The 19,114-nt window shown below is 47.0% G+C and overlaps 2 protein-coding genes across 4 annotated transcripts; both read left to right on the forward strand.

Moving 5' to 3' along the window:
* The first annotated feature begins 2 nt into the window (after positions 1-2).
* LOC136945791 (putative nuclease HARBI1) lies at positions 3-3,719 on the forward strand. Of its 3 annotated transcripts, XM_067239839.1 has the most exons (13): positions 3-381; positions 663-733; positions 821-997; positions 1,088-1,149; positions 1,232-1,318; positions 1,406-1,447; positions 1,516-1,689; positions 1,769-1,787; positions 2,134-2,182; positions 2,288-2,457; positions 2,527-2,642; positions 2,739-2,850; positions 2,945-3,719. In XM_067239839.1, the coding sequence occupies exons 1-13, from the start codon at positions 224-226 to the stop codon at positions 3,313-3,315; spliced, it is 1,608 nt and encodes a 535-aa protein (XP_067095940.1). In that variant the 5' UTR covers positions 3-223; the 3' UTR covers positions 3,316-3,719. The 3 variants fall into 3 exon arrangements, with proteins under 3 accessions (XP_067095940.1, XP_067095938.1, XP_067095939.1); XM_067239837.1 differs by having other exon boundaries at positions 2,134-2,457; XM_067239838.1 differs by having other exon boundaries at positions 2,134-2,457; positions 2,551-2,642.
* Positions 3,720-5,076: 1,357 nt separating this feature from the next.
* On the forward strand, positions 5,077-18,885 carry dhx35 (DEAH-box helicase 35). The gene is made up of 21 exons (XM_067240672.1): positions 5,077-5,119; positions 5,715-5,842; positions 6,269-6,361; positions 6,918-6,995; positions 7,309-7,413; positions 7,527-7,588; positions 7,954-8,023; positions 8,427-8,486; positions 8,933-9,045; positions 10,084-10,180; positions 10,838-10,996; positions 11,186-11,396; positions 11,776-11,900; positions 12,892-12,946; positions 13,099-13,289; positions 13,525-13,602; positions 15,587-15,716; positions 15,830-15,911; positions 16,114-16,185; positions 16,508-16,619; positions 16,954-18,885. Exons 1-21 carry the CDS (start codon positions 5,077-5,079, stop codon positions 16,990-16,992), a joined length of 2,103 nt encoding a protein of 700 aa, XP_067096773.1. The 3' UTR covers positions 16,993-18,885.
* The last annotated feature ends 229 nt before the right edge of the window (positions 18,886-19,114 follow it).

Below are 19,114 nucleotides of genomic sequence, written 5' to 3' on the forward strand. Positions count from 1 at the left end.
GGCCTGTTGCACAAAAGTAGAATTAAGACATCCGGGATAAATGACTCAGCTGAGCTCAATGAAGCCAAAACATGTGCGTCCAGGCTTAATTGGTTGCACAAAGACCAAGCCAGGATGAGCAGACACGGATTCATTAAGCCAGGTGAAACCAATCCTGGATAGGTGCGCGCTCACGGCTCACTCAAATAGACCCCGCCACAGATCACAGATTAACTGATTTACCATGGCAACTAGAGCCGCGTACTTTTCCCCGTCGGAAGCACAAATCCTCATGGAGGCATACGAGGAGGTAAAAGATATAATTAAGAAGAAAGGCAACACCGCCACAGTGATAAAGCAAAGAGAAAAAGCGTGGCAAAGTATTGCAGACCGCCTGAATGCGTAAGTAGTGCACAATTACATACTCACCGCTCCGCTGAAACATCACAATTACAATTCAAATATTTAATTCACATCTCCAAAAATGCAGTTGTACTGTAATTATGAAACGGTTAAATTTTTTATTGAAATGCACTGCAGATATGAGTGAAATTGTGTAAAGTAACTCCATCACACTGTATAAAGCTATGATAAATTTTTTGATATTTTTACTGAAAACAAGACAAAAATACCAAGTAATTTTTTGCAGTGTGACTCCATTAAATATGTGTGTGTGTGTGTAGATTAAACATGAACGGGCCAAAACGGACATGGCAGCAGGTCAAAATCAAATACAAGAACATTCTGCAGAATGGTATGGTCCCTGACTAATATTTAACAAAGCACAAGCATATATTGTACCCAGAAGGTGCCTGCTCACACATTGTCTGTACTGTTTTAGCAGTGAAAAAGAATACCCACAGACAAGGCACGGGTGGTGGGTCACCAAAGGCTGACCTTACCCCAGCAGAGGACATGGCCTTGGAGCTAAATAAAGGCAGGCCCGTCTTAGAGGGGATCCCTGGGGGGAAAGAGACGAGCATAGGTTCCTCCCAAGATGCCACCCGCTTCATTCAAGGTATGTCCTTCCATCTCTACATGGGATACAACCACATTCATATTGAATCAATTTGGACTGTCTGACTTTGGTTTACCTATTGCCTTGCAGTGTCTGGCAGCACTGTGTTCCTGTTAGAGCCACCAGCACAAGCACCAGACGATGCTGATCCAGTGAGTACTCCATCAAAGGCATACTGTAGGCCTGGCATGTCTTGTCTACTAGCTTCAATATGAATCCGATTAAATGTGATAGGGTGAAGGCCCCAGTGCAGCAGCAACAGCACATGATGGAGACGATGATGAGGAGGAGACCATCTCTCTGGATTCCAGAAGGCATGAGGTATCATGTTAAGACTGTGAAAGTACTATTTACTCTACAATGGTGAGGAGTCCTCATCAAAATCAAAAAATCTAATTTCTTTTACAGGACCCAGATGCTATACAGTGGGAAAACCAGCCTGGCAACATAGTGCGTATTAATAAAAGGACACCACATCCTGCCAAATTCCAGCTGCGCTAATTGTATTGTGTTCACAGAGCTCACAAGCTATCAGAAAGTTGTATGGCAACCACCTCCGGCGCCAAATAGAACTGGCAGACATAGACATTCAGTACAAGAAGAAAAAGATGGAAAATCTTGCACTGGAGTCCGAAATAAAAAAGAGGACAATTAGGAAACTGGACCTTGAAATAAAAAAACTTGAGAGGGAGGTGAGATATGCCTTCAATGTACACTGTATGCTAACTGTAACACAAATGTATTAATCATTATTTTTCTTTCCTCCCCCAGCTCCAAGAAGATGACACAGCTGAAAATAAAAATTAGGTATATTCTCGTAAAGTCAAGTGAGCCATGACATATGAGCTCTTATTGTGAGCACACAGGACGGTGGCATCTTTCTAAGGTTTTTTTTATTTTCCCAGCAATCAGTACAACCAAGTCATCGTTATAAGGCATCGCCCTCTTTTGCCCACCCCCCCAGCACCAGGTGTGGCCACTAGCCTATATGAAGGCCCAAAATTGTGTGTTCCTTTCTGCTCTGACAATGGCATGCCCATTCGTGCGAGATGTGGTGGATGAAGAAGCACTTGTGCTGAGGAGAGCCTTCAGGCGAGAAAGGGTCTTCAGGGACCGGTTGGACCCACTGGCCTTCCCTGATGACCATCTATATGAAAGATACAGGTTTTCTGCAGATGGCATCAGGTATCTATGCAGACTACTGGGTCCCAGGATTAAGCACCGCACTGCACGGAGCCATGCACTGAGTGTGGAGCAAATGGTTTGTGTGGCCTTGCGCTTTTTTGCTAGTGGAGCCTTCCTGTACTCAGTGGGGGATGCAGAACAGCTGAACAAGGCCACAATTTGCCGCACAATAAGGAGTGTGTGTCTGGCTATCAAAGCATTAGCAGATGTCTTCATCTCCTTCCCTGGCCACAGAAGACTCTGTGACATCAAAGAGGAGTTCTATAGGATTGCAGGTAAGAGGATCTACAAATTACAGGACAACTGTTAACACATAGTAGGATACTCATTACTTTGTGTGACAGGTTTCCCCAATGTCATTGGTGCAGTGGACTGCACACACATAAGGATAAAAGCCCCCTCAGGTGCCCATGAGGCCGATTTTGTGAATAGGAAATCCTTTCACAGCATTAATGTTCAGGTGAACATAACTTTTTGATATTGTCCATTGACGAACACTCTGCATTGCCAGTGATGTGCATTGATTGGTGTAATATTCCTCATCTTATGATTTCAGATGGTCTGCAATGCTGACTGTGTGATCAGCAATGTTGTGGCAAAATGGCCTGGCTCAGTCCATGACTCCAGAATCTTTCGGGCCTCTGAAATCTATCAGTGCCTATCACAAGGTAAGCCACACAACCCCTATTTATAACCATCATGGCTGTGTCAAGAATATCACTGTGTTTATGAGGTAGTAATGATGAGATTTTGTGTTGACAGGTGAATTCTCTGGTGTGTTGCTGGGAGACAGGGGGTATGGCTGCCAGCCTTTTCTCCTGACACCTTTCACAGACCCCCAGGAAGCACAGCAGGCCTACAACCATGCCCATGCCAGGACCAGGGCCAGAGTTGAAATGACCTTTGGCCTCCTGAAGGCACGCTTTCACTGCCTTCACAAATTAAGGGTCAGCCCTGTTAGGGCATGTGATATTACTGTGGCTTGTGCTGTCCTCCACAATGTGGCCTGCCTGAGGAAGGAGAGGGCCCCCAGAGTGCCACCAGCCATGGACTGGGACAATCCGGCAATCTTCCCTGATGACGACAGTGGTCGGCTGCTGAGGGACCAATATGTGTTGAATTATTTTAGTTAGTATGTGTGCTTTCAATTTTGGTTAAATATGTCCTGCGGTGGCAGAGGAATTTGGGTTTTTTTGGGTTCGTTTTTTTACGAATTTGGCCTCTTATGATGTTTGTGCGGTATACTGTGTGTAATACAAGGCTGCAGGGAGGCTACTGCATCCATTCATTTGTCTGTTCAGTTGATGTGTATGGATTTGTCCTGCATTTATTTTAGTGTGCAGACATGCAGGGTGTGTTATATACAGACCTTTGAATGTGTATGTATCATTTTGTATAATATGCTTGGATTCTGTGCTTTCCATCTTGTAGAGTCACTGTGACTTCAGTTTCGAAAGGAGCTGATGGTTTACCTGCTTTGTTTTGTCCTTATTCAATAAAGGAACATAATGTTACACATTGTGTTTTTATATTCATATGGAATGTGTATTTGTTTATATGACAGAGTACTAGGGCCACACTGAAGAAAAAGGATAAAGTCATAAATTTATGAGGCTGGTTCTTTCTGCAGAAAAGCTACATATTGTTTTTACAGTTTTGATACTTATGACAATGTGATACTTAATATTCTGGCACATCAGCATGTCTTTGTTTATGAAACCATACTGAAGTACAATTTCACGAAATGCCCCACATCTGTCATTTTAACAACTGTCCTCCTTTAAAACAACTGGTTACAATATTATGACTTGTGTTTTTTTCCCCTCTGTGGCCCTAATATTCTATCATTTTATATATAGCCTTATAGTCTATGGGAAACTGTAAATTATCTAATGATAGCAACATCATCTAAAAATCATTTTTTATCCAAAATCATTGAAATTAATGATCACAAACGTTTAAATAATGACAGTGGGTCTAGTTATATGTGATAACAATGTATAGTGAGCAGTGAAATAACTATTGGTTTCCATTTGTGGTGACTGCTGACTGACATTAGGGATGAGATTAAATAGATCCTGGAATTTAGCCTGGTCTGGAGCAGGCTAGCTCCACAGAATAAATCTCCATGGTAATTTATACCATAACATATCCTCCTGCCCCCTATCCATCTTTAGTGCAACCGGATTACGGATCAATTGAGCCAGGATCACCAAGATATCCTGGCTTAATCCCTTATCCTAGTTTTGTGCAACAGGCCCCAGGTGACTGAAATCAGATGAGAAAGTAAATATAACTGAAGCTAAAAGAACTGTTCTGTGCACTGCCATGACTGTTTGTAGTTTTTCTTTGTCATTTATCAGTTGTTTCTAGCAGGTAGATGTAGTTTTAATTTTGTTTCAGTTTTTTATTTTTATTTAGCATCCAGATCAAATAGTCTTACCTAATGTTTGGATATTAATTTAAACCTGTATGTAAATTATGTATAATGTCATCAAATCTACACTGTATTCAACTGATTTATTTGTACTTTGTGTTATATCTTGTTTGATGTAACATGTGTCTCAGTATTTTATAGTGAATTAAATTAAAGTGTCTGTTCTTGCAAGATGGCTGTAATGGCACTATTGTACTAGGTACACAAATGGCTTTTGAGAGGATTGTATTTTCTGATTGAGATCTTTTGGGATTCACATTAAACATGGGCTTTGTTCAGCCTCCATTTTCAATGCGATGTCGTGTTTAATGGCATTTTCCATTTAATTCCTTACATTAAGTAATGAGATTTGAAGTGTTACTGCTGAAGGATTGTCGTTTGATTTCCACGCTTTAGTTTTCAAGGGAGTCTGAATAATATGACGTCAGGCAACAAAAAAACCTGTGACGTAGAAGCCATGATGGCGGATCCCAACTCCACGATGAAATTTTGGAAACCGGGTAAGTGTACAAATAATATGTTTTAAACTACAGTTGGTCGCGAATATGGTGAGGCTTACGATGTAATGTGTAATAAAGATAGGCACTGTGTGCATGTACAAAAAAAAAGCCTATGAATGAAAGTCATTCATTGCAGTGCGTCAACATGCCTGAATCATGAATGCGTTGTTGGAGATGCAAACATTTCCGCCAGTTCAAGATTTAAGAATTTAGGGCGGCGTTGGACAATATTGTTTGGCCAACTGTTAGTTTTTTACAAGTAAGGTGATGTTAGGACTTCGTAACTCATTAGATAGAGTGATTAATAAAGTGATAAGAGCTACATGATCAACATGAGCAGTTAATGTGAAAAGACCAACCGTGCTTTCCGTCACTAATGTTAGCTAGTCCAGCTACTTTAAAATGTTTCTTATTTGTCTCTCATGGGAATGGATAGAGGCTAGTTAGGAGGGAGTCTCTGAACCGCTGCACCTGTGAGCTAGCTAGCTAGTAAATAACTTCAATTGCTTTGCCAACTACATCACGTAGCGTGTCATGTATTACCCGTTCATATTTCTGCCTTGCCATTACCACCCTCATCTTCATCTGTCCTCAGGATCGGAGGCACCAGGAATTTCTGAAGAACGGGAGCTCCCAACAGAGACTACGGGCTCCCCCGTCATATTCAACCCGCACACTGCGCTGTCCATCGAGAAGCAGCGGCAGAAGCTTCCAGTTTTTAAGGTTGCTCCCATCACCTGTTATACAGCCAGCACACGTAGCTAATCAGGCAGCAACTGACGCTGCCAATTTACTTGTCGTTTCATTCCTTATCATCACTTACATAAAGGGGGGGAAAGGGTTAAATTCAGGGTTTATTCCAGACATTCTTCTTGAGAAGTTCTTTGATTTGGTAGCCCAGTACACCAGACAGTAAGCGGCTGCACGTCAACATTTTGGATCTAGACTGAGTACCATTATGTCTAGTGGCGCTTTTATTGCCCCAACCATATTCGAGTTAACCAACTAGGCTCCTAACCGCCCTTAATGTCACCCCCATAAAGTGAATGCCCAACCAATACGACTTCCTGTCTACAACATGGATGAAGTGTAACGCTGTATGTTGAGTGAAACCCAACTGATACAGCGTGTGAACGTTTGTGTTTCCAGCACAGAAACAACATATTGTACTTGGTGGAGAGCTTCCAGACTGTCATCATCGTGGGAGAGACGGGATGTGGGAAGACCACACAGATCCCTCAGGTGTGTCGCGTTGCACGTTTGTCCTAGTTCTGGTGATGTGGTAAAACAGAGTCGAGAAAAGCAAAAGAAATGGTTCTCTAGTCATATGTTTGTTGCCTGTGCTGAATGGCAGTGGACTGAGTATAACTAGGGGAACACAATAACAGCATTTTGCCTACTAAGTAAGGACACCCCGAACTCTCAAGGTCAGATATGCACTGCGTTGGATTGCCGCAGGGCAGGACATTGCAGCATTGGACCCCCTCACGTGGTCCAATCCCCAAACTGGGGGAGAGTGACCTTCTCTAGATGCTTACTGGCCTCTTCTTCGCTGGGTTTGAAGAAAGTCCTTTGGGGCTTAATTTATGCAGATTATGCCGTTCTAAAGAATTGACGTGTCTCTCGGTCTGCCTCTCGTGCTCTGTGTCGTGGATGTTGGTCGCTCGCTGTTTCCTTCCTACTTTTCTCGTTCTTATTACTGTCCGTCTCGCTCTCCCTCACTGTTCCCTTCCATCTCTCTCTCCCCATGTATTTCTGTCTCTCTCTCTTTCTCTCCCCCTCTCTTTTCCCCTTCCAGTACTTGCTCGAGGCTGGATGGGCAGCAGAGGGGAAGGTGATTGGGGTGACACAGCCTCGTCGAGTGGCCGCTATCTCAGTAAGTACCGTCCTCACAACCCCTCCCCTTCCCCCTAAGCCTTTCCTCCTTCACTCCACTGACTCATAAAAGTGCAACAGTGGCTCAAATCTGGTACTCTTTGAAGAGGAGGCTGTAGACTTTCGGGGACTTCAAAAAATGTTTTGGGGGAGAAGGCTATGCCATCACAGTTGTGCCTTCTACATCTAATTGCAGAGCGGCAACTATCGTCAATTAAATATGACGATCACGTCATAGATCCCCACGTCTTCCTCCGCGTTTAGGCCTCTGTGATTGGCCCTTGGCGCCGCTAACGTCCCCTCCCTCCTGACAGGTGGCCAACCGCTTGGCGGAGGAGCGCGGGGCCCTGCTGGGTCACGAGGTCGGCTACACCATCCGCTTCGACGACTGCTCAGACCCCCACGCCACTCGCATCAAGGTGCTCACCCCCCCCCACCCCCACCCCCGTCTCCCCCCCCCCTTGCTTTGAGTCGTGTAGTATTCTGCTGTGTGTTTTTGGACTGACGTCCTGATCTCCCCCGTGCGTCTCAGTTCCTCACAGACGGGATGCTGGTGAGGGAGATGATGGCGGATCCTCTCCTGAAGAAATACAGGTACAGGATCTGCGAAGTGGTGAAGCGACTCGGAGGATGTCGGGTTTCTGGTAGCGTACTTCTGGATTCTGCTCTCACAGCATAGTGAGACAGATAGTCCGTAATGGTCCGCACACTGTCGGTGGCAGTTATCGTATGTCGGATCATTCATTTGTTGAATCGTTGAAAGTGACACATTTTATCTAATTCGAATCCGAATCTGAAATGTCCCAAGCGTCCATTTTTCAGTTTTCAGCCTTGATGTATCCCTTATGTAGTGTATCCCAGCCACTTTGGCTTGACTAAGAAAGAGCGATTAGTGAAGCGCGTCTCAACCTAAGGCAGACCGTCTGTCTGGCAGCTCACCTCATATTGTCTGTCTCCAGTGTTCTGATGCTGGACGAGGCCCATGAGAGGACCCTGTACACAGACATAGCCATCGGCCTGCTGAAGAAGGTAGCTGTCCACCTGTCACCACCTCTAACACTCCCCCTACACCAAACGGCACCCCTTTTCTAACCCTGACAACACCCAAAAAACAAAACCCCCAACTTTTTGACTTTTTTTCCTCTCTCTCTCTCTCTCTCTCTCTCTCTCTCTCTCTCTCTCTCTCTCTCTCTCTCTCTCTCTCTCTCTCTCTCTCTCTCTCTCTCTCTCTCTCTCTCTCGCGCTCCTCTCTCTCGCGCTCCTCTCTCTCGCGCTCCTCTCTCTCGCGCTCCTCTCTCTCGCGCTCCTCTCTCTCGCGCTCCTCTCTCTCGCGCTCCTCTCTCTCGCGCTCCTCTCTCTCGCGCTCCTCTCTCTCGCGCTCCTCTCTCTCGCGCTCCTCTCTCTCTCTCTTCCTCTCCCTCCCTCCCCTCAGATTCAGAAGAAGAGGAGGGATCTGAGGGTGATAGTGGCCTCTGCCACTCTGGACGCCAAGGTGATTTGCCGCGCATAATGAAGATGGGCAGATATGCCAGGGCACAGAAAAACAAAGGCGGCGTACGATAAGAGACGGGGCGACGTCGTGAAGCAGCGGGCTGCGCTCGAGTCACATGGGCAATTGTCCTGGTCCTAAAGACTTGTCAGAGAGACAAAGACGAAAGCAGCTTATGACTGTCGTCAGCAGTTCAAATTGGGACGCTTTTCTTCCTTGTGTGAAATTGGTTTTGCTATCTTTTGGTTTTCGCTCCGCCCCCCCCGCAGCTCAGCTTAATCTTTTTTTTGCATTCTCAGGAAATGTTGAAAATGTAATTGCAGTTGAATAGTTTAGCTGAAGTGAAATTGTAGTAGTTTCCTAACTTAGCCTTTTAACTCAGAAATACTCCAAAACATATTTTTTTGCAAACCCTCTAACCTATTGCATTTATATGCCCCCTCCTGTAGAAATTTCAAGAGTTTTTCAACTTGAATGATTCTGGGGACCCCAACAAGGACACGTGTGGTATTTTGACAGTGGAAGGTCGCACCTTCCCAGTGGATGTGTTCTACACGGTTAGGTAAGCCACGGCAGACATTTTAACCTAGCTAAACTCACACTGTACCAAACCCAGTTTAAAGCAGAATCCCAATACTCTGTCTTACCCCTTACCCCTAGTCCTTAGTTTACCCCTAGCCAAAGCCCTTGTCCCTCGAAACTGAGGGGTAAGGGCTACATAGCTCTATGAAATGAGACACCACTTGGTTACGGTTCCATATATCGAGGTTTCCAAAGCAAAAAGTGTTGTGCACTGATATCAAATGAAATTCGCTGCTAATGGAGTTTAGTTAAAACTGTAGACATGCACAGAGTCCATTCAGGGCTAATCAGAGAAATGAGGGACTGTTGTGCAAATCAGCAATGTAAAATTAGCGTAGCAAACTAGCGATTTTTAAAAACTTTTAAATTAAGAACATGGTTGCAAATACATATGTACAGGACTGTGTAGAGCACAAAACAAGACAGTCTTAATTTTTTTAACAATTATTTCAGCCGAAATAATTTCATTTATGGGACTCTGGATGATCTGGCCGCCATTGTTGCAGGTTGCGCAGTATTCACATACCCCTAGGTTTCAAGTAAGCTCCCGAAAACACTTGATTTTAAGGGGTGTATACCCCTTCGTCTTAGCCCTACCCCTCGATCAAAAAGAGTATTGGGACACCACTTACTCTCACGTGAACATGCCAAACTAAGGGGTAGGGGTAAGGGGTTAGGGGTAAGACAGAGTATTGGGATTTGGCCTAAGCCTTGTTTCATTTGTGGAGATTGGGCAGGATTTGACAATGTCAGACATAGCTTCAACATCTCCAGGGTCTGTAGAACCTAGGACTAAGGAGGTAAGGCTCACAGGCAACTATCGTGAGGAGAACGATAGAGAATTCCAGAACTTCTTGCCAATGGTAAACACGCTTCAAACTAGAAACAGTAGCCCTATACCTTTGACATGCTCAGTCCCCACCCAGCTCCAGTGACTAGGGTTTAGCGCTTGTACCCGGGGTGGGTGGAGTGGTCGGACCCCACGCTCCGTAGCTTGACGAGGCCCTGTGCTCCTCAGTCCTGTCCCAGACTACGTGAAGGCCACGGTGGAGACGGTTCTGAAGATCCACGAGACGGAAGACGATGGAGATGTCCTGGCGTTCCTCACCGGACAGGTCCGTTTCAACACGACACAAACACTAGACATCCTCCATTTACCATGTCCAGAATATGCGAAGTAGCTAAATGGAGCTTTTTCAATATTTGTGTTTGCTAAAGGCAGCACGTTTGGGGATTTTTTAAATCTAAGAATGTCTTAAGTGGGTGGGAAGTGAGGAAGTCGACTTTCTATGTAACACTCTAAAACAGTCATCTAGAAAGGAGAGGATGGCAGATTTCAATCATCGAAATAAGGGAGAAAATGCTTTTCACCGTATTTAGTTTGGGGAGTCAGGTGGCTGAGCGGTGAGGGAATCGGGCTAGTAATCCGAAGGTTGCCAGTTCGATTCCCGGTCATGCAAACTGACGTTGTGTCCTTGGGCAAGACACTTCACCCTACTTGTCTCGGGGGAATGTCCCTGTACTTACTGTAAGTCGCTCTGGATAAGAGCGTCTGCTAAATGACTAAATGTAAATGTAGTTTGCCCACATTTCAAGTCAGCCGTAGTACATCAATCACCACACGCTCTCATCGAACCCTGACTTCATGTCGATTTGAATGAGTCTGGCCGGGTCATTGTGAAACACCCACGGGTGTCTGGATGAGCGCGGGTCCAGTGCTTTTCTCTGTGGAGAGCAGCAGTCCTGTATGTCCCCCGTGTGTTGGCCTGCAGGAGGAGGTGGAGAAGGTGGTGTCGTTGCTGCAGGAGCAGGCGCGGGCCCTCTCCAGGTACGGCATGAAGAAGCACCTCCGGGTGCTGCCCATGTACGCCGGCCTGCCGTACCCAGAGCAGATGAAGGTGTTTGAGCGGGCGCCCCCGACCGTCCGCAAGGTAAACCGGCCTTCCGACCTCTTCTAATGGCGTCTCTTCTGACGGCCCCCTCATCTGCTTTGGAAGATCCGACGGGAAAACGCGTCTGTCCGTTCGATACTGTAACCTAGCACCCGGACGCCGTTTCATTTTTTTTGTGTATGCTGGTACCCGACTTTCAATCCCTCCGCCGTCCTTCTCCCGCGCCAGGTGGTGGTGGCCACGAACATAGCGGAGACGTCCATCACCATCAACGGGGTGGTGTTTGTGATCGACTGTGCGTTCGTCAAGCTGCGAGCCTACAACCCCCGCACCGCCATCGAGTCTCTGGTGGTCACGCCCATCTCCAAGGCCTCGGCCAGCCAGAGGGCCGGGAGAGGGGGCCGCAACCGTCCGGGGAAGTGCTTCAGACTTTACACAGGTGTGTGTGTGTGTGTGTGTATGAGTGTGTTAGTTCAGACCAATCAGCTTCCTTTTGAGGATACTGGCAGATACTGGCATGGTTGAAGTTAAGCCCCTGGTGATAGACAGATGGTTCAGCCAATCACCTGCCAAAGATGATTTGAAAGTGCCTGCTCTTTTCCAAACAGGGTCCAAGGACCACTTCCCAGATGGTTATGTGTAACGAACCATCTGGCAAAGTCAGGTTGGGAGGGAACGGGGATTGTGTACAATAATTGCTAGTAGTCCCTTTTTAGTCATCTACCCCTCATACAACGTGGCTTTTCCTGTTGTTTATCATTCCGTGTGTGTGTGTGTGTGTGTGTGTGTGTGTGTGTGTGTGTGTGTGTGTGTGACAGAGGAGGACTTTGAGAAGCTGCCGGCCTCCACAGTGCCAGAGATGCAGCGCACCAACCTGGCTCCAGTCATCCTGCAGCTGAAGGCTCTGGGGATAGACAACGTGCTGCGCTTCAGCTTCCTCTCTGTGAGTGACGTCTAGCCCCTGACCCACCGCCTACACACCGTCACCCCTGACCCACCGCCTACACACCGTCACCCCTGACCCACCGCCTACACACCGTCACCCTTGACCCACCGCCTACACACCGTCACCCCTGACCCACCGCCTACACACCGTCACCCCTGACCCACCGCCTACACACCGTCACCCTTGACCCACCGCCTACACACCGTCACCCCTGACCCACCGCCTACACACCGTCACCCCTGACCCACCGCCTACACACCGTCACCCCTGACCCACCGCCTACACACCGTCACACGCTCGCGTGCGCTCAGTCACAACACCATGACGATGGTCGGCGAGCAACTGGTAAAGGTGGCAGTGAGAGTTAAAGGGGGCACGGCAAGTTTAGGAACATTGGGTTTTTCCACCTGCAGGGATGCGTCTAACTCTGAGAACTTGTGATGCCTGCGCATAGCGTAAGCCACTGTGCTAGTGGGAGATATGGGGGTAAGAGAGAGTGAAAATCCAAGATTGTGAAGCTGTTCCATTAACAGTGGCTTTGGTAGCTTGTCTCAGGATTGTAAATGTTCTCAGAATCCAAAAGCGCCACCAAACTTGTACACATTTTCTACACTATAGTTAAACTGGTACAAATGGACCACAGTACTTTCTGGTTACACAGCATTTTGCAAACTTTACAGTAGCTGTAGATATTTGTTTAGACGTTAAGTGTCTTAGCATTCCAACGATAGTACTACATAATACAATGAAACTCGACAGCAAAGCAGTTGTGAGTGTGTAACAGCTGCAAGGCTGTTATACAATGCTAGCACAACTGGGCTAGTAATCCGAAGGTTGCCAGTTCGATTCCCGGTCATGCCAACTGATGTTGTGTCCTTGGGCAAGGCACTACTTGCCTCGGGGGAATGTCCCTGTACTTACTGTAAGTCGCTCTGGATAAGAGCGTCTGCTAAATGTAAATATAAGGCTAACCCTGTCTCCTGTGCAGCCTCCGCCGGCCCAGTCCATGGTGCAGGCTCTGGAGCTGCTCTATGCTCTGGGAGGTGAGAACATCTACACAGCCAGCTGGAACATCAGCGTCCAAACACTCAGTCTGATTCTGACTGACCCTGTCTGTCTGATCCGCCTGTCTGTCTGCCTATCCGTCTGTCTGTATCTGTCTGTCTGTCCATCTGTCATCTTGTCGGTGTGTCAGGTCTGGACCAGTATGGTCGTCTAACCGACCCCATGGGCGTGAGGATGGCAGAGTTCCCCCTGAGCCCCATGTTTGCCAAGATGCTGCTGGAGTCTGGCAACTTCAGCTGCTCCAAGGAGATTGTCACCATAGCAGCCATGATGCAGATCCAGAACATCTTTGTCGTGCCGTCCAATCAGAAGAAGGCAGCTGTAAGTAAAAAAAAGGTCTCGGGCCAACACGCTCGAGGTTGACGCTGGCTCGGAACTGATTTGGCCGTAACATTTCAAGCTGCAGCTGTATGTTTATCAAAGGCTGCGAGATTCTAAAATCCAGATTTTCCGGTCCCGTTAAGGGAATTGTAGAAACAAATCAAATGTTGGAGATAAAAAGGAGACTTCGAAGTCCGTTACTCAATGCATTGTGTGTGTGTGCTGTCATCTGTAGGCCCGTGAACACAGGAAGTTTGCTGTGGCTGAGGGAGATCACCTCACCATGCTCAATGTCTACGAGGCATTCATCAAGGTAGGGACGGACTTTATGGACTGGTAGGAAACATCTTTATTTCCAGAACAATCGTATGCACACCACCGTGGTGCTGAAAATGACTTTATACCAGGGGTCCCCAAACCTTTTTTCTGCGAGGGCCAGATCATTTTTCCTTTCCTTAATGTGGGACCGGGTTGGTCTGTAACAGAATATTACATGGGCTGGAGTAACTACCAGTTTTATTGTGGAGATGTTATTATGATTTTAAATGTATTTATTATGCTAGATTATTTTATTATTTTGTTGCACCGTACATCCATACATATCAAGGGATATGTAGCCTATTAAAAGAGGATTATTAATGTCGTAATGACCTTTTTTCATATTCATTGCTATTGAAATCAAAACATTTACTTGCTTATGCATATTAATCAGTGTAAACTTCTCTGGCATTGTTCAGAGGGCCAAGCCAAATGCGTTGGCGTGCCGTATTTGGCCCGCGGGCCGTAGTTTGGGGACCCCTGCTTTATACGGTCCTCAAAGTTAATAAAGACACATTATTTGTTTGCCACCTTTCAAGACCATGAAGGCCTCTAGGTGCTCTGCAGTAGAAAGCCTTGCTAAGACCGAGGAGGTGTTGAGGACACCAGGGGGAGAGAACTGGAGGGAGTTATTGATTATGAAGGTTGATATGTGGGCGCTGAGTTATGGAGGACTTTGGCGAGCAGAAGGGTTTTTAAATGCCCTTGGATGAGAGACGGGGAAGCTTGATGAGTTTGGGGGATGTTGGGGATGGGGGACGGTGTGTTCAGGAGACCCAGTGTCCGTATTCAAGCAAACAAAGCCAATCACTGATCCCTGTGGGACTGCCCAAGTGCTCTGAAGTCAGCTGACGCATCGTCGAGGACTCCCCAGTTACCTAGACCAGCGTAAATGATAGTGCAGTGGTAGTTCTTAGTACGACAAGCATGTTAGGACTGGTGGAGGGGTTCAGCATCAGCCTGCTGTGACCAAGCCAGGCCGGTTTATCCCAGCTAACTAGCTGCAGCCTGCAGGGCGGTGCTCTACGGGACACCTGCAGTGTATCAGGAGTGTGAAGGGACTGGAGGAAGGAGAGGAAGAGGCTGACGTTTACTTTGACATGGCCATGGGTGTATCCCAGGGCTGTCGCATGCAATGCAACAAGACGCAAACCCCACACGTTTGTTTGAGCCATTGATACAGGGACTAGTCGAATGGTGCAGAAGACTGTTAGAGCCCTGGAAAAGTACCCCTGTGTTTCGCGAATAAACCGGAATTTCCATTTGCGTGGCCCCGATTTGTCTTTTGTAGGATGGCAACAAGCAAGCAATTGATAAAGAAAAGAGTATTTTATATGGCAAGTTCAGCTACAAAGGGTCCATATGGGTCCGTCGACAAGACAAGTCATTTGCAGTTGCTGTCGATGTGAATTGAGTTACCACCGGAGTACATCAAGTCTTGAATACCATTAGCTAGCCAAGCACACAGCTAATGCAGACAGCCCCGCTAGCCATGAGACATCTCGCTTACATCAGACCAAGCTTGACTGTGTGCAAGGGACACCCGTGGACAAACCTACAAGCAGCAAGCTTTCAAAAAAAGGCTATATAGAAGTTACTTTCCTAGATGCTAAGTAATTGACTTTGCCATGTTTTGAGCATAGTAATGCTAATTAGGGGGGGTCAGATGGCTGAGCGGTTAGGGAGTCAGGCTATTAATCAGAAGGTTGTTGGTTCGATTCCCGGCCGTGCAAAATGACGTTGTGTCCTTGGGCAAGGCACTTCACCCTACTTGCCTCGGGGAGAATATCTGAGCAGATAAAAAACGTGAGATTCATTTGCGATCTATCGTGGACAGTCATGCGATTTATCATGGACAGTCATGTGATTTAGCGTGGACAGTCATGCGATTAATCGCAGTAGCATTTTTTTCTTCTTCTTTGCGCTTGACAGCCCTAGTGTATTCTGGCCCCCGGTCTAACTTGTTTCTCTCCCCCCAGCACCAGAAGAGTTCCCAGTGGTGCCAGGAGCACTTCCTCAACTACAAGGGGCTCCTGCGCGCCATGACTGTGCGAGAGCAACTCAGACGTCTCATGAACAAGTTCAAGGTGCCGCGCACCTCCAGCGAAGGTCGGCATCTCTCCCTGTGTGTGTGTGTGGGGGGGGGGGGGCTCTGTGTGTGTATTCATGTATTCAGCCGTTCCACATCCCGCAACAGCATCTCTGTTGTTTTTGTTCTCCAGGAGATCCAGACGTGATCCTGAGGTGTATCGTGTCAGGGTTCTTCTCCAACGCTGCCCGCATGCACCACTCAGGCTCCTACCGGTGAGGACCTCCTTCACCAGCCCCTCCCCCTCTTCTCCTTGACCCAAACTTTACACACTGCTGGCACTGTTACAATGGGTTCTCCCTCTCTCTTTCTCCCCCCGTGTCTCTCTCCCTCCCCCTCTTGTTTCTCTCGCCCTCCGTCTCACTTTTTCTGTCTCTCCCTTCCCTCCTTCCGTCCGGCCGCCCTCTCCGCTCTCAGGACCTTACGAGATGACCGCGAGCTTCACATCCACCCCAACTCAGTGCTGTACGGCGAGAAGCCTCCAAAGTGGTGAGTGGTGTGTTGTTTTCGCGCGTGCGAGGCCTCCAACTGCCGATCGCAGTCAGGCAGAGCTTTTAGTGGTGCATTAAATGGAGGGCATTATGCAAGGCGTATTGACGTTTCAAGGCTTATTTTCCAAAGCATATTGGACATCTATGAGGAATGTTATTGCCCTCTATGGTTTCTCTCTGTAGTCTTTCCTGTATTTGACTCTCTCTGTCCTTCTGTGTCTCTCTCTGTCCTTCTGTCTCTCTCTCTGTCCTTTTCTCTCTTTCGTTTCTTTTCCTGTTTCTACGAACCCCCGAACCACCTCTCTCCGCTCAACCACCAGGGTTGTCTTCAATGAGGTGGTGCAGACGGCCAAGTATTACATGCGCGACGTGACCGCTGTGGAGTCGTCCTGGTTGGTTGAGCTGGCACCTCACTTCTACAAGCAGGCCAAGGTATGTGAGGAACCCCCCCCCCCCCGCCCCACCTGGAAACAGACAGACAGAAATCCATTCAGCCTTCACCGCTTTTCACAAAGCGGGCCGGTCGATTGCACTTTGACAGAAAAACAACGTGAGAGTTGATCACGCTGCGTCACACTAGAGGGCGCCATCCCCTCACAGACCAACCTCAACTGAAGCAGACTCGCGCTGTGTTTATTTGCCACTTGTTGACAATTTGGTGTCACTAATTTTTCTCTTTTCCTGTGTCACTGTCTCTCTCCCTCTCTCTCTCTCTGTGTGTGTCTCTCTTTCCTTTTCTGATTGTCTCCCCCCCTCCCTCCTCCAGCATGGGTCATTGGCCAGCAAGAGATCCCGGGTCCTCTAAGCTGAGCCAGCCCTGCCCCAGCAGAGAGAGGAGACGAGGAAGAGAACACACCCCCTTCTTTAAACACTGTGCCCCCCCCCCCCCTCTCCCTCACTCATCTCCCCTGTATATACAGATGTACTATATATTTATTTCCCATGTCTGCCGTCACAACTCCTGCACATGTATGTAGACGAGGCACTATCCGTTCACGCTGGAAAGAACCGGACAAAGGGCAGTATGTTGTCTATGGCCGACGGCACGCGATTTCATCCTGCTTTTGGAAGTTTGTGCTCCCAGAGTGGGGTGGGTGAGAAAGTGAGGGGTCAAAGCCAAGGCCGTCGGTCACGAAGGGTCCTTTCTAGCGTGAGGGGACAGTGTTGAACCTCCACCTGTACATAGACAGAACAGGCTCGCGTCCAGTAGACCACGTGAGCCTCCATGGTTATTTTTTTATGGCTATCGTTCTTTTCGTTGTGGCATTGGCGCGGTAAATACAGTATATGAACGAGTGAAGACTGAGAGGATGTGGTGGGTTTTTTTTTTTTTTTTTTTTTTTACGAGGGACGGCGGTTTGTTGACTTTTTTGGGGGCTGACGTGCTTCCTCCCCTCTTTGAGCCTCTGGGTGCCGCAGTCGTTCGTCGCTACGTTGGCCGGTCTGTTTAGATGCTACGTTAGCCTGTCTGTGTTGAAAGCCGGCGATTTGGCACTGTTGAGCTTGGAAAAGCAGGGTGCCCAGGCTCCTCTTATTTCAACAAGTCTCTTTCTAGAGCTTCAGTTATCCGCACATCCACATTGGGGACTGTCTCATATACAAGACTACACCTCATATGGAATGCATGTTTGGGTTTTGATTAGTCGACACAGAATGTACGACTAATGAGTTAACTGTGACAAAAGACCTCTTTGCTTCCGGACAGTTGCCGTAGAACTCGGTGCCACTTTTACTAACTGTCCAGCTCAAACATTGTGGCCTTTTTAACCGTTCTGTGCCAAATAATATTTTGTATCAAAACCATATTTCACGTTTCATTTTTCTTTCCGAAATGAAATGTGCAAATAGAACCATAGCGTTGTAAGTGCAACACATGCAATCAGAACTACAGCTGAAAAGTGCCATTTGTTCCTGAGGGTTGTGTCAAGTGCATCGAAAGACACATACGAAGCCTAAACGAAAATACAAAAAATACACACAAAAAAACGAAAAGGTTGATCTTTTTTAGCCATGTTTCTTTGGCAATCACAGTAGCATTTCTTTCCCCCTCGAGCCTCAGACCATGTTTCCAATCAACCACTGCACTATTGTACACCTCCCTCTTAGTCAGTGTCATCAATGTTTAGAGCAAAGGCACAAGTTATGTGATGTGTTCCCCGACTCCACCCGAGACCCACATCATTGTCCGCTGTTTTTATTTTCTCTCATTCCTTTGTGAAATGCCTTCAGGAAGTAGGATTTCACACCAGAAGTTTCCGAAAGCCACAGAAAGCCAGAGAACAAAAAAACACGTTTGAATCCACTAGGTCCTGCTTTCATATCAGTAAGGTTGCTGTCCTGAACTTTATTGACTGTCTGCATGGGTTTACATATAGATACCTTGTCCCTATGACAAGAAGTAGGCACATTTTTAACTGCCTCCAATCTCTGGATACATAGCCTACAATAGATGCAATTCTATTAGTGACGTATACAAGTGAAAATACTCTTGCATGTGAGGTGGTAACTCTTGAACAACACTTCGTCGATGAGAGGACGTCTTTCTCTTTGTCACATGCTGATAATCTTAATCTGTAAACAGCCTAACTGTAATCTGTAGACGTCTGTACTCGCTCCTAGGAAGCAGTTGTATTCCCCTCACTTTCTGTCCAGCACATCTTATAAAAAAATACAAATAAATGTCTGGTCACACACTGAATTGTGTCTGTCTCACTGCCTGGTGAAGTTGGTGTTAAGCTGTGCTAAAGGCTGCTGTAGTAACTACGTTTCGCAACACGTCACATTGCATGTGTTTGGATTGGTACATCCAACGTTTGATTAGAGTTGCGTGTAATATTGGAGGGTAGCAGATCTGAATCACGCTGGCAGATCCAAGTTTTATTTTCGTTGCCAGGAGGTGTCAGTGTTGTTCTACAAACACTGCCTGA

Source organism: Osmerus mordax, chromosome 7 (genome assembly GCF_038355195.1).
Source record: "Osmerus mordax isolate fOsmMor3 chromosome 7, fOsmMor3.pri, whole genome shotgun sequence".
Classification (NCBI taxonomy): Eukaryota; Metazoa; Chordata; class Actinopteri; order Osmeriformes; family Osmeridae; genus Osmerus; species Osmerus mordax.